This window comes from Helianthus annuus, chromosome 4 (assembly GCF_002127325.2).
Source record: "Helianthus annuus cultivar XRQ/B chromosome 4, HanXRQr2.0-SUNRISE, whole genome shotgun sequence".
NCBI classification, from domain to species: Eukaryota; Viridiplantae; Streptophyta; class Magnoliopsida; order Asterales; family Asteraceae; genus Helianthus; species Helianthus annuus.
In genome coordinates, this window is record NC_035436.2 from 174306199 (window position 1) to 174318377 (window position 12179).

The 12179-nt window shown below is 33.8% G+C and overlaps 2 protein-coding genes across 3 annotated transcripts; one reads left to right on the forward strand and one right to left on the reverse strand.

Annotated features, from left to right (window-relative positions):
- The first annotated feature begins 437 nt into the window (after window positions 1–437).
- On the forward strand, window positions 438–6992 carry LOC110937022 (gamma-tubulin complex component 4 homolog). Its single transcript, XM_022179430.2, has 16 exons — window positions 438–785; window positions 1041–1299; window positions 2577–2713; window positions 2802–2900; window positions 2987–3098; window positions 3200–3391; window positions 3468–3548; window positions 3636–3719; window positions 3807–3893; window positions 4185–4240; window positions 4314–4505; window positions 4590–4815; window positions 6109–6197; window positions 6294–6447; window positions 6562–6684; window positions 6765–6992. Exons 1-16 carry the CDS (start codon window positions 622–624, stop codon window positions 6828–6830), a joined length of 2121 nt encoding a protein of 706 aa, XP_022035122.1. The 5' UTR covers window positions 438–621; the 3' UTR covers window positions 6831–6992.
- LOC110937023 (putative S-adenosyl-L-methionine-dependent methyltransferase MMAR_0539) lies at window positions 6898–10855 on the reverse strand. Of its 2 annotated transcripts, none has more exons than XM_022179432.2 (7): window positions 10586–10855; window positions 10280–10437; window positions 10080–10200; window positions 9678–9715; window positions 9369–9497; window positions 7214–7378; window positions 6898–7134 (listed from the first exon to the last, which is right to left on the reverse strand). In XM_022179432.2, the coding sequence occupies exons 1-7, from the start codon at window positions 10809–10811 to the stop codon at window positions 7063–7065; spliced, it is 909 nt and encodes a 302-aa protein (XP_022035124.1). In that variant the 5' UTR covers window positions 10812–10855; the 3' UTR covers window positions 6898–7062. The 2 variants fall into 2 exon arrangements, with proteins under 2 accessions (XP_022035124.1, XP_022035123.1); XM_022179431.2 differs by having other exon boundaries at window positions 9678–9802; window positions 10586–10854.
- Between the last annotated feature and the right edge of the window lie 1324 nt (window positions 10856–12179).

A 12179-nucleotide genomic window follows, 5' to 3' on the forward strand; every position in this document is an offset into this window, starting at 1 on the left:
TCAAATAGTTTTAACAAAATAAACGAAACCCAATTGAGGAAATTCAATAAAGATTTGACTTACGCTATCAATAGCACCAATTTGAGGAGTTAATGTTGATTTTTCTACAAGAGTTTGACTGAAAAAGGTGAAATAGACGAAGAAACAGAACCTGGTTAGGTTACGAGCGATAAGAAATTGACTGAAAAAGGTGAACTTATTTAAAAGGTGAGCTTATTTATGATCAAACTGAAACGAAATTTGTGATATTGAAGGGAACCACGTTAGGATTTTGAAAGGTGAGCTTTATACCTATTGCAGTTTTGCTCGTAAAAATTACGTTTTGTCTCTATATTAGGTTCGAGACACTAGTATATACATACATACACACGTGTGAGATTCACCTATATGTTTATCTCCATTATAAAACTTGAGATAATATTATTTCAATGTATGTATCTCTTAAATTAAACAAAATACAATGTACATTTTGGAGGGAACATGTCACACAACATTTTGACATCAACCTAAAAGGGCCCAAAGGTGTAACTCCAGTTCCGATCATCTGCTCAACTTTTCTACAAATTTCACCACCGGCGATCTCATTTCCAGACGTATGCGTGATTTAATCTGGTCATTACGATGCTACACGAACTCCTACTGTCACTGTTAGGGTACACCGGTGACCTAGTTGTCGACGACAAAGAACACCGGTTATCCGTCGGCCTCTCTTCTGAAAACTCCATCGCCGATCAATGTACCTTCAAGCTTGCTTCCGACATATCTTTTATTCAGTCCAGCGAAAGGTATTTTGTAATTCTTTTCTATTATTCTTCTTAATTCTCGTTTGCCCCAAATATCTAGGGTTTTACAATTTCAATCTCATTTATAGTTTGTTTTTAAGTTAGGTGTTATAATATTTTTGGACGTGATTGTAATTATTTAATGAATGCTAATTCTACAGGCCATAACAAACTTAATTTAGAATTAGGGCTGTAAATTTATGTTTGGATTATGTTTTTTTCTTTTTGTTAATGTGTGGTGGGGATTATGAAATGTAGGGATATTATAGAGAAGACGATTACGTTAGGGTTTTACTATCGTGAACTTGATCGATTCGCTACAAAATCACGGAATTTAAGCTGGATAAGGTGTGGGAGTGAGCCTTCTAAGAAGAATCAGAGTGTTTATAGGAGGGCTATTGCAAATGGATTAGTGGAGGTTCTTTCAGTTTATAGATCTGCTGTTTTGCATGTGGAACAGAAGTTGCTATCCGATCATCTACCGATTTTAGCGACAGTTACCCAATCTCTGAACAAGGTAGACTTTTGAATTTCATGGTCTTTTTTGTTTTAGTTTCTTTTTCTGCTTATTAGGCTTGGTTTAAAAAAGCGCGCCTCAGGCGCAACAAGGCGCACACCCTAGGGCTTTTTCGCTCAGCGCCTAGAGTAACTACAGGAAGCCCCAAAAAGGCGCGCTTTTTTTGGGATTTTTTCTGGGCTTTTTTGGCCTGAGCCGTGCGCCTCTTGTACCCGATGCGTTTTTATGCATCTAACTGTTGTACCTTGGGTTTTTTTTGGCTTGTACATGTAGCTAAAATCATACAAAAACCTTACTTATTGCCTATGTTGTCAAAAGCGCAAAAAGCGCGCGCCTAGGCGCCCGGGCGCAGCGAGGCGCACCAATAGCGCCTGGTGGCAGCCTAGGCGCAAAAAGGTTTTTTTTTTGAAAAAAACGGCCTGAGGCGCAAAAAAGGCGCACAAAAACGGCCTGAGGCGCAAACAAAGGCGCACAAAAAACGGCCTGAGGCGCAGCGCAACAGAAAAAAAAAACGAAACTGAACCGAGTACGAATAAAAACTGCCTCACGCGGGCCCGGGCTTTTCGGAGCTGCATTCGTGTCCGCAGGTGCGGGCACGCATGAGTTCAACCAAATTCCAGCTCAGAAACTTAAAGCATAACATATTTTTTATATTTTTTTTCTAACTATTGCTACTAACTATTAGCTCCATGATCTTAAATGGCATGTATAATAGTTTTTTTAATTATATATGTGGAATCTTATTTATTTTCAAAGCATAACATATTTTTTATATTTTTTTTTCTCTATGTGCGCTTTTCTTAAAAAAGGCCACGCTTTTTTTGCGCCTTGCGCCTAGGCTCCGGGTGAGGCCGATGCGCCTCGCCTGCTCCTTGCGTCTTTGACAACATAGCTTATTGCTATATTTTGGGTAGGGAAAGCTAAAAACCTATGTGATAGATGTGGAATATATAAAAAATTTATATAATTAGCTTGCGCCTTGGGTACGAAAAGCCCGCCGCTTTTGCGCTTTGCGCTTCGCGACTTGATTTTAGACCTTGTTGCTTTTGTGTGTCTCTCGCTTTTTAAAACCAAGTTATTAGGAGATATATCGCAATTTGGATCGTGCATCAGTCATCACACCATCGTCACTATGTTTATTTCTGCATTAAGTTATGTTATTTGATGGTGCACTTCCACATTACTAAGTTTGATCATCTGTTGCATTAAAGCTTTCATGAAGTATTTCTTTTCCGTTTTGTGTTCTTTGAGCTCTAAACAATGGAAGGTTATTGTAGTTTTTTGTTCTTTTGCCACCTCTGTATGAGCTGATTCTAGAGATTGAACGTGACGGTATCTCTGGAGGGAAACTTCTTAATCTTCTACATAAACGCTGCCACTGTGGTGTGCCAGAGTTGCAAACATGCATTCAAAGGTTTTATTTTTAATCAATTACAGAGTTGATAACACAAGGGAAATAAATTATAAATATCTACTAACTTCATGAATTATTAAACACACAGACTTCTTTGGCACGGACACCAGGTCATGTATAATCAACTTGCTTCTTGGATGGTGTATGGAATTCTTCACGATCAATATGGAGAGTTTTTTATATGCAAGTATGAGTCATCTTTTTTTTCCTATGTACAATACGTTTGACAGCTGTCAGATGAGGATTTCTTTTTGTTCATTTTAATGTTTTTAGGCAAGAAGGAAACTCAGAGCGAGACTCATCAAATATGTCCGAAAAGTTAGCACGCATGTCGGTTAACGATGGCTCTTTAAGTGATTGGCACTTGGGATTTCACATCTCTCTGGTACTTAATATAGATATTGTTTCAGAAGCTGATTTTCATTTTCTATAGAACGTGTAGAAGTTTACTTTTTTTTTTTACTTTTATTTTTTTTTGTGTTATAGGATATGTTGCCAGAGTATATTCCAATGCACATCGCAGAATCCATCCTTTTTGCTGGAAAAGCAATTCGGGTTCTTCGTAATCCAAGTTCTGCATTCCGATCTGTAGATGCAAGACATAAAAAACTGATGGGTGACGAACTACTGCCACAATCAGAGGCTGATAAGATCGAATCGATGCTTATAAATCTTAAGGTCTTTACACTGCTATAAGTATTATTACTATTTCTTAATTCCATTTCCACCTTAATAAAAGTTTTGATTTGGGTAGGAATCATCTGAGTTCCATAAAAGATCATTTGAGGGTGCTGTTGATTCAATTAGGGCTATTGCAGCTAGTCATCTTTGGCAGGTAAAAATATTTGCATATTATTCTCATTTGTCTTTATATTCAAGTTCATTTAGTATCCTTTTAACCGTTTTAAATTCACACATGCAGCTTGTGGTTGTACGCGCTGATCTAAACGGCCATTTGAAGGCTATAAAAGATTACTTTCTTCTAGCAAAAGGTGATTTCTTTCAGGTAAACAGTGAGCAATTTTTGTTTATTGGCTTTTATTATATCTTTTTTTTGTGTAATTATGACAAGATTTTTTTAATTGTATAATAGACTTTTCTTGAAGAAAGCCGCCAGTTGATGCGTTTACCTCCTAGGCAATCAACTGCAGAAGCTGATCTTATGGTTCCATTCCGGCTGGTAATTTTATTCTGCTATTACTATATATATATTAATAATTAATATTAATAATTAATAAACGAATTGAAATGAATAGTGATTTTAATATTATAATTGAAATGAATAGTGATTTTAATATTATAATAAATATATAGTTTTTTTAACACTTTTATTATTTTCATATTATAATAATAGTTATTTTATTTACTTTTTAACTTTAATCCTTTTTTTAATTCATATTAGTATATTACATTGTTAGTATTTAGAAAAGTTGAGTGTATTAAAAGAAATATTTGCATACTTATCATGCAGGCTGTAACAAAGACTATCAGTGACGATGATAAATATTTTTCAAGAGTGATGTTACGGTAAATAACGTCACCTTGCATTTAGTAGTTCTCATATAGCTTTCAAATACTTATACGATTAAACCACTCTCAGGATGCCTGCAATCGGGGCCAACATTAAATCTTCCAAAGTCGATATACCAAAGTCCAAATATGCTGACGGTGATTCAAGTTTATCATCTGATTCTTCATCGGAAATGTCCCTTGACGGCTGGGACGGTATTGCCCTAGAATATTCCGTCGATTGGCCGTTACAGTTGTTCTTCACACAAGAAGTCCTCTCTAGGTAACCAATTGGCTCTGTAAATTACTCAAAATGTAATCTTTTGGTGATAAAGAATTTCAACGTTCTAGTAATGCATATGGACAGGTACTGTCGGATATTTCAGTATTTACTTCGGCTAAAGCGAACGCAAATGGAACTAGAGAAATCATGGGAATCTGTAATGCAACAAGACCACTCAAATTTTTCCAAACGTCACATTGAACGTGTAAACGGTTCAACATCTCAGCAGAGACGCCAATGCTTTAGACCTATGTGGCGGGTTAGAGAGCATATGGCCTTCTTGATTAGAAATCTTCAGTTCTATATCCAGGTAGGATTCATATAAACTCTCATAAGGGTCTCTTTGTATTATATATAAAAACAATATATAACAATATCCCTTGTTTATACCATAGTTATCAAATGCGCTAGGCGCACTCTAGGCGCATAGGCCTCGCCTGTCGCCTAGGCGAGAAGCGAAAAAAAAGCGCGGGCCTGAGGAAAATAAAGCGCAAGCAAATAAAAACATAAAAAAATAATATTATGTATTGAAAAAACACTTTCTTAAAATTCCTAAAGTATTCAAATACCATAATCCTTATAATAAAACCAAAATCATTATGAATCACCAAAATATTCCAAAACCAAATTGTTCAAACTTGAAAACAATTAAACAAATAAAGTTCAAAAAGTAAATTAAATCATAAATAATTTATATGAAGCAATGAGAATGGTTGAATATACTGCATAATCCTCATAAGGTCAAAATATACTTTGTAGTATTGCATGTTTTTCCCGCAAAAAAAAAAAAAAAATAGCAGAAGATTATGAACGTTGTTTTATCATATTAGGTTCTTATTTGAATAACAAGATATGATATCTCTAACTTTTTTAAATTTCAAATATATTTTTTTTTAAAGATGTATAAGATTTGATTTGATTGAGATATGATTTCCAGAAAATAGATAAATACCTATAAATATCATCTGGTATATGTGTATAAGAGATAGGATTTCAAAAAAAAAAATCACGGGGCTTTTTTTACCTAGGAGGGAAAAGCGCATACAGGTCGACTCGCCCAGAAATATCGCCTAGGCGGGAAAAGCGATCGCTTTTGATAACTCTGGTTTATACATTGTTTAATATATTTCTTTTGATATTTCATATACACATCATACAGACTAATCAAAGTAGAACTCATTAAAAAGATTAATGTAAGGGTGTAAGGAGTGGTTAAACACTTTGGAGTGGTAAACCAAAAAACCGACCAATTAGAGCGCGCCATGTCAATCAGTCAAAAATGTTTAAACTTTGCTGAAAAGTGTTGGCAATGGTTTAAACATTTGGTGAATTGGTAAACTTTTTAAATAAAAAAAAGGAAAAAAAATGTGATTGGTTGAGATTGGAATGGACCCCACCCCATACCCCCCTCTCTCTTTCCTTTCTCCTTTCCCGCATCGGTAAAGCTTCACCGATTTTATACCCATTTCGTCAAACACTTCATGTGGCAAAAGGTTGGCAATGGTTTGCCAAAGTTTACCGATCGGTAAAATGGCTTTACCGAAAGCCACTCCGTATCCCCTAAGTAAAAATGCATATTTTTACTGTCACGTGTGTTTTCTAGGTGGATGTGATAGAATCTCAATGGAATGTATTACAAACTCATATAGAAGAGTCACGTGATTTTGCTGAGTTAGTGGAATTCCATCAAGAGTGAGTGATTATTATCTTTTTTTTCTTTCATCTTGTAAATTGTGACGGGATACGTTCGGTAAAATTGGTATTTTTTTTTTTGAAATTTTGGTGCAGATATTTGTCGGCTTTGATATCACAATCGTTTCTGGATATCGGTTCAGTATCAAGGATATTGGATGGAATCATGAAGCTTTGCTTGCAGTTCTGCTGGAAGATTGAGAACCAGGAAACTAATGCTAGCACCAATGAACTTGAACGAATAACTGAGGTAATTTTACGTTATGCATTGGTTGTGGTGATCAGTTGAGCTGTTCATATTTAGTACCGTTTTTAGCATTTGCATCGAGGTAAGTTGGTGGTTTTCTTTGTTATCATTTTGCAGGAATTTAACAAGAAGTCCAATTCCTTGTACACTATATTGCGTAGCAGCCGGCTTGCTGGTAGTCAGCGGGCCCCGTTTCTTAGGCGTTTTCTTTTGCGTTTAAACTTCAATTCCTACTTTGAGGTAACAACTATTTATATAATTATGTATTTTAGTTACAATCCAGATTTTAGGTTTTTGACTTTTGCATCCAATGTCAATAGCAAACTGCACAAGGAGTTATGAATGTCATCAGGCCAACCCCAACTATCCCGCCACTGCAACGATAACTCGATCAGATTTTTGTAACATTTAATGCCGGAAAACTAGCCTCAGGCTGATTTTTCAGATATGTTGTTTTTTGTGCTCTGAGTGATTGTATTAAATTTGTTTGTAACCTGATATGTTTTTAATCGTACAAAATAGTGTGAATGTTTATGCATATTACGTAACAGAGATGATAAATGTCATCTATGGCGGTTGCAAAAATACAATAACCAAAAATACAATTTTTTGAATCGGTTAGAGCTCCTCAAATCCATCTTCATCGCCTTCTTCCTCCACTCGCTGAAATTCTCTCCTCCAAATCTCCATCTGTTAAGATTAAATAGTAATGTAAAACTTACATGCTTTTAGTGTTTGCATATTAAATTGAATTTAACTGTTATCCCACCTCATAATCAGAAAACCGTAGGTGTTCTGCAACAAAAAGCACGTAATCCGAGTCTCCAACTGCATGTTTTTGACCAAGGTTTTTTGCAACCTCATCATACCCTATCATTCGCACCCGAAAACCATAGCTCATGAAAATCTCATACATCCATTTCTCCACACTAGACTGCAATGAAGCCATTAAAAGTTAAAATGGTAAAGGTGGCAATTTTTACCAATTTACTCATGGGTCGATTTGGGCTATGCTTTATATCAGTTACATCAAAGAGTAAATTACTATTTTGACCCCTTAGGTTTGGTCCGTTTAACTATTTCGGCTCAAACATTTGTAACAGTTTTAGCCCCTAACGCTAACTATGTTATTTTATTTTGTTAAGTGTTAGGATATTTTAGTACATTTATGTCTCAGGGGTCGTTTATGTAGGTTATAATATTTATTTTAATATTTAAGAGACTATTTATGTAATTACTAAAATTAACAAAAACCAAACCACAATTTCATTCTCTCTACATAATGAGTTTTTTATTTGTACCAAACTTTTTTTTTGGATATAATGGTTCCATTGCCATTATCTGTTCATACTTGCCAAGTTACATCAAAACAGAGGGTAGATGGGCAACAAGCTGCGCCACCACCCCTTTCTGAATTTAGTTATTTTTATTTTTAAATTTTATTTTTTTATTATTTAGTTATTTTTACAATTATTATTTAATAAAACTCATTTTAAATATACAAGTAAATATATCTTTCCTAAATTTTTCTTTTATAAACGTCTTTTTTTGATCGTTCGTTTTTCAAACTTCTTTTTAAACCATTCATCTTTTTTTACTATATCACTTGTTTAAATCGTTCATCTGTTTAAAACCGTCCGTTTGTTTAAAAGTCGTTAATTTTTAAACCTTTTGTTTATTAAAATCGTTCGTTTTTTAAATCAATCATTTTTTTACTTGTTTTTAAACCTTCTGTTTTTTATAAACGTCTTTCTTAAAAAGTTTAAAAACGAAACCATTTAAAAAGCGAACATTTTAAGAAAGATGTTTATAAAAAAAGTTTATAAAAAAAGCTTCTAGAACATTTTAAGAAAGACGTTTATAAAAGAACGACAGGTTTAAAAACAAGTAAAAAATGATCGATTTAAGAAAAAACCAACGATTTTAGTAAACAAAAGGTTTAAAAAGTTAACATGCTTTAAACAAATGGACAATTTTAAAACAAATGATAATAAAAAAAGATGAATGGTTTAAAAAGAAGTTTGAAAAACGAACGATCATAAAAAGACGTTTATAAAAAAAGCTTTTACAAAAGACATATTTACTTATGTATTTAAAATGAGTTTTATGAAATAATAATCGTAGAAATAACTAAATAATAGAAACAAAATAATAATAAAAAGTTTAAAAAATAAATAGATTTTTTTTAATATAATAATAATCGTAAAAATAACTAAATAATAAAACAAAATTAACAATAAAAATGAAAATAAAAACATTTTTAATATATACAAATAAAAAAAAAAACTTATTTTATAGAGAATAAAGAATGAGATTGTTGTTTGGTTTTTGTTAATTTGAGCAATTACATAAATAGTCTCTTAAATATTAAAAGAAACATTATAACTTACATATACAACCCTTGAGACATAAAAGTACTAAAATACCCCTATACTTAACAAAATAAAGTAACAGAGTTAGTGTTATGGGCCAAGACTGTTACAAAATGCAACGTGAAGGTTTGATATGTCAAAAGATTCCTTTTTGGGCCGAATGAGTTAAACTGACTAAACCTCAAGGGCCAAAATAGTAATTGACTCTACGTCAGATAAAAAGTTTAACCAAAGGGGGTTAGAACGATTTGAAAGTTGCTTAAAGTCCATTTTCAAGGCATGCACAATCTTCTAATCACTTTGTTTACAGATTTCGGATTTTTATTGCAATCACATTGTTCTTGTACTCAACTTAGCATTAAAAAGTGTTTGTGGGTCAACCGGGCTGACCCAAATTAAAGAGTTACATGCTTCAATCAGTGGGTCAACAGGGCTGACCCAAGTTAAAGAGTTACATGCTTCAATCAGAACATGTGTTGACCGACCCATTACCCAACCTGCCAATCTTGTCACCTCTAAAAAATGTATAATAGAAATAGAGTATGTACTAACCTTGACCCCCACTTGGGTTTCAGTCAACCACATTGGAAGTTCACCCAAGAACAAACATCCCTTCATGGCTAAACTACTAACCATAAACAAAATCTCTTTAAAAGCAGCCAAATTTGTGATCGGGAACCCCTATAGACCAAACAAATAAGGAGTTTATCAGGGCAACTAATCTTTTTCAATTTTATAAGCTCGTTTACATGAAAATACACTCGTTATTCCATGTCTCATCTCCTTGATGTGATAAAAAAATCAAGAACGAAGAATGAATGAAAATATTACAAAAAATGTAGAAAAGATACGCTTGTTCACCTGGAACACCCATATACTTGGCCTGCTACCGTTAAATCCTTTATCACATAAAAGCTGTTGCATATCAGAGGACTCCAAAGGAACATGAAGATGCAAGCAGCTTCTTAGAATCTTAGCACCAACATCTAATAATTTCTTAAAAAACCTTCATAAGGTCATTTCAGTTAATAACATTCCGACTCAGGACATCTTTAACAATAATCTTTTATCAATAAGTCAAAAGTGTAAGCTCTAAGTATTCAATCTATACGGTGTTCAAACTAATTATTATGATTGATGTTGCAGCAATCAGCCTTTTTAGGTTTGGGTAAATGACCATGACTATAAGTTTTTAATCATTTTAGGGCTAAATAAAATAATCAAATTCAAAATGTAGTGAAATTTTCAATGAAAGTTATGAACCTTGGAGCTTTTGAGAAGCTGTATTAAAAACTGCTTGTGGTGATACATCAAAGATTACAGTTGAAGAAGGCCATTTGAGACGATAAGCCCTTGTATCCATTCCATCTGTAAATAAAACAACCTGCAGATACAATACAGGCCAGAAAGCTTCATAAATAATTCAGTAATTTAAGTATCAATTTTTAAGGGATTAAAAACACCTGTTTGGCTCCATCAACGCCCTTCGTTGCACTTAGCAACTGATCATCGATAAATCTAGTACCAACGCAGTAATGGTGCAGCTTCTGATTCCAGTTTTCATCTAACTCAAGGTCAGGAGGTGCAAAGCAGCCAGCATAGGGATCGACAAATAGAGGCTCTACATTACAAATCCAAAACTTAAACGAATTGAAACAAGGAGTTCGATAAAATAATTGTTCACAAGGTGTTCGATGAAATGCCAGAAAAAGAGGTGCGTGCGTGTTCACAAGGTGTTCGATGAAATGCCTGAAAGAGTTGTGTGTTACCTGATCGAAGGGATTCTTGGAAACGAAAGGAGGCGCGAGTGACAGCGGATTGGAAGTAAGGGTGGTGATGGTCATTGTCTTGGTGGAAGTGGGTTTTAGCTGTAATTTTGAAGCGGCAATTTCTGCTCTTTCTATGATTTGAAACAGGAAAGGGTGATTGAACGATGAGATGAATTGCTGGTGCTTGTACCATAAACGGTTTAATTTCCATGAGAGCTTGTTTCATCTATCTTCTGTTATCTGTTTGTTATTCTGATTAAACCCTTGTTATTATACATTAGATTTAGAGTAAACTGCTAAAATGATTAGATTTATAATCTACATAAGTTTATAATTAACAAATTCAAAAAATTAATGCAAGTCTAGAAAAATTATATACCTAAATAAGTTTATAATCTACATAAGTTTATAATTAACAAATTCAAAAAATTAATGCAAGTCTAGAAAAATTATATACCTAAATAAGTTTATAATTAACAAATTCAAAAAACTTGATTTTGGACTGATCTAGCAACTTGAATCAAACCTCAGGGACGAATTTAGCAGTTTTACCCATTCATTAACGGAGGTTCTAACGGTGTTAATTTATTGGACTGAAATAGCAACAGAAACTAGGCTCAGGGACTGTTTTAGCAAAAAAAGTTGATTTTGGACTGATCTAGCAATTTGAGTCAAACCACAGGGACGATTTTAGCAGTTTACTCTTAGATTTAATTATTCTAGGGTTATTATATCAAGATTCAATCATTCTAGCATTTTTAAACCCGCAAGGAAGCTTATTTGGCTAAACTAGCTTGATTGCGGTGTGTGTATGTAATGTATATATGTGTGTATGTTCGGGAGGCAAAAATGAAATTGCACTAATTTTAACATTATTTTATTAATTTCGTAAAAATAACTTTAAATGTTGCGGATGGTTAATCATGCATCATTTGGTGACGTTGATAGCCGAAAGACATGGGATACATGCACTAATCAGCCTTCGTATCGATTGCTATGTATCATATGTCTTATGTCCTAGGCTTGATACAAAACTACTATCGAGCCAGGTGCAGTCTTGCTATTCCTATGACGTAGAGACATACAAAATTATACAAATTAAGAGAAACTAGGGTTAAGACCCGACCGCGTTGCGGCACGGGTACATCGTAAACATTGAATGGATTAGTCCAAACGTTATATGATGCATTAACCATATGAAAACACACATTTCGACGTATCCAGTTGAACTCAATGTAACCTGTATAAACATTGTGATTTGGTCAAACGTAAAGTAAATGGAATTCATATCGAACAATCATAACGTATTATATGTGACCCAACTTATACAAAGAAAATGTAACAGGTATGAAGGAAAATATGCACATGTAATCGAAAGGGATTAATTAGAGTTTTCGAAAAAAGGGGAGAAAAAGAAACCATAATTTGACTCCACTCGGTTCGAAACAAACTTTACGAAACATACATAAAATAAACACGAAAACATATTATATTTGACCTGAATCATTTCCCAAAAAAGTTTACGTCGAAATGTCGAACAACTTGACTTTATACGAAAACGTACATAGAAATATGCACGTAAAAATGGTTTCTT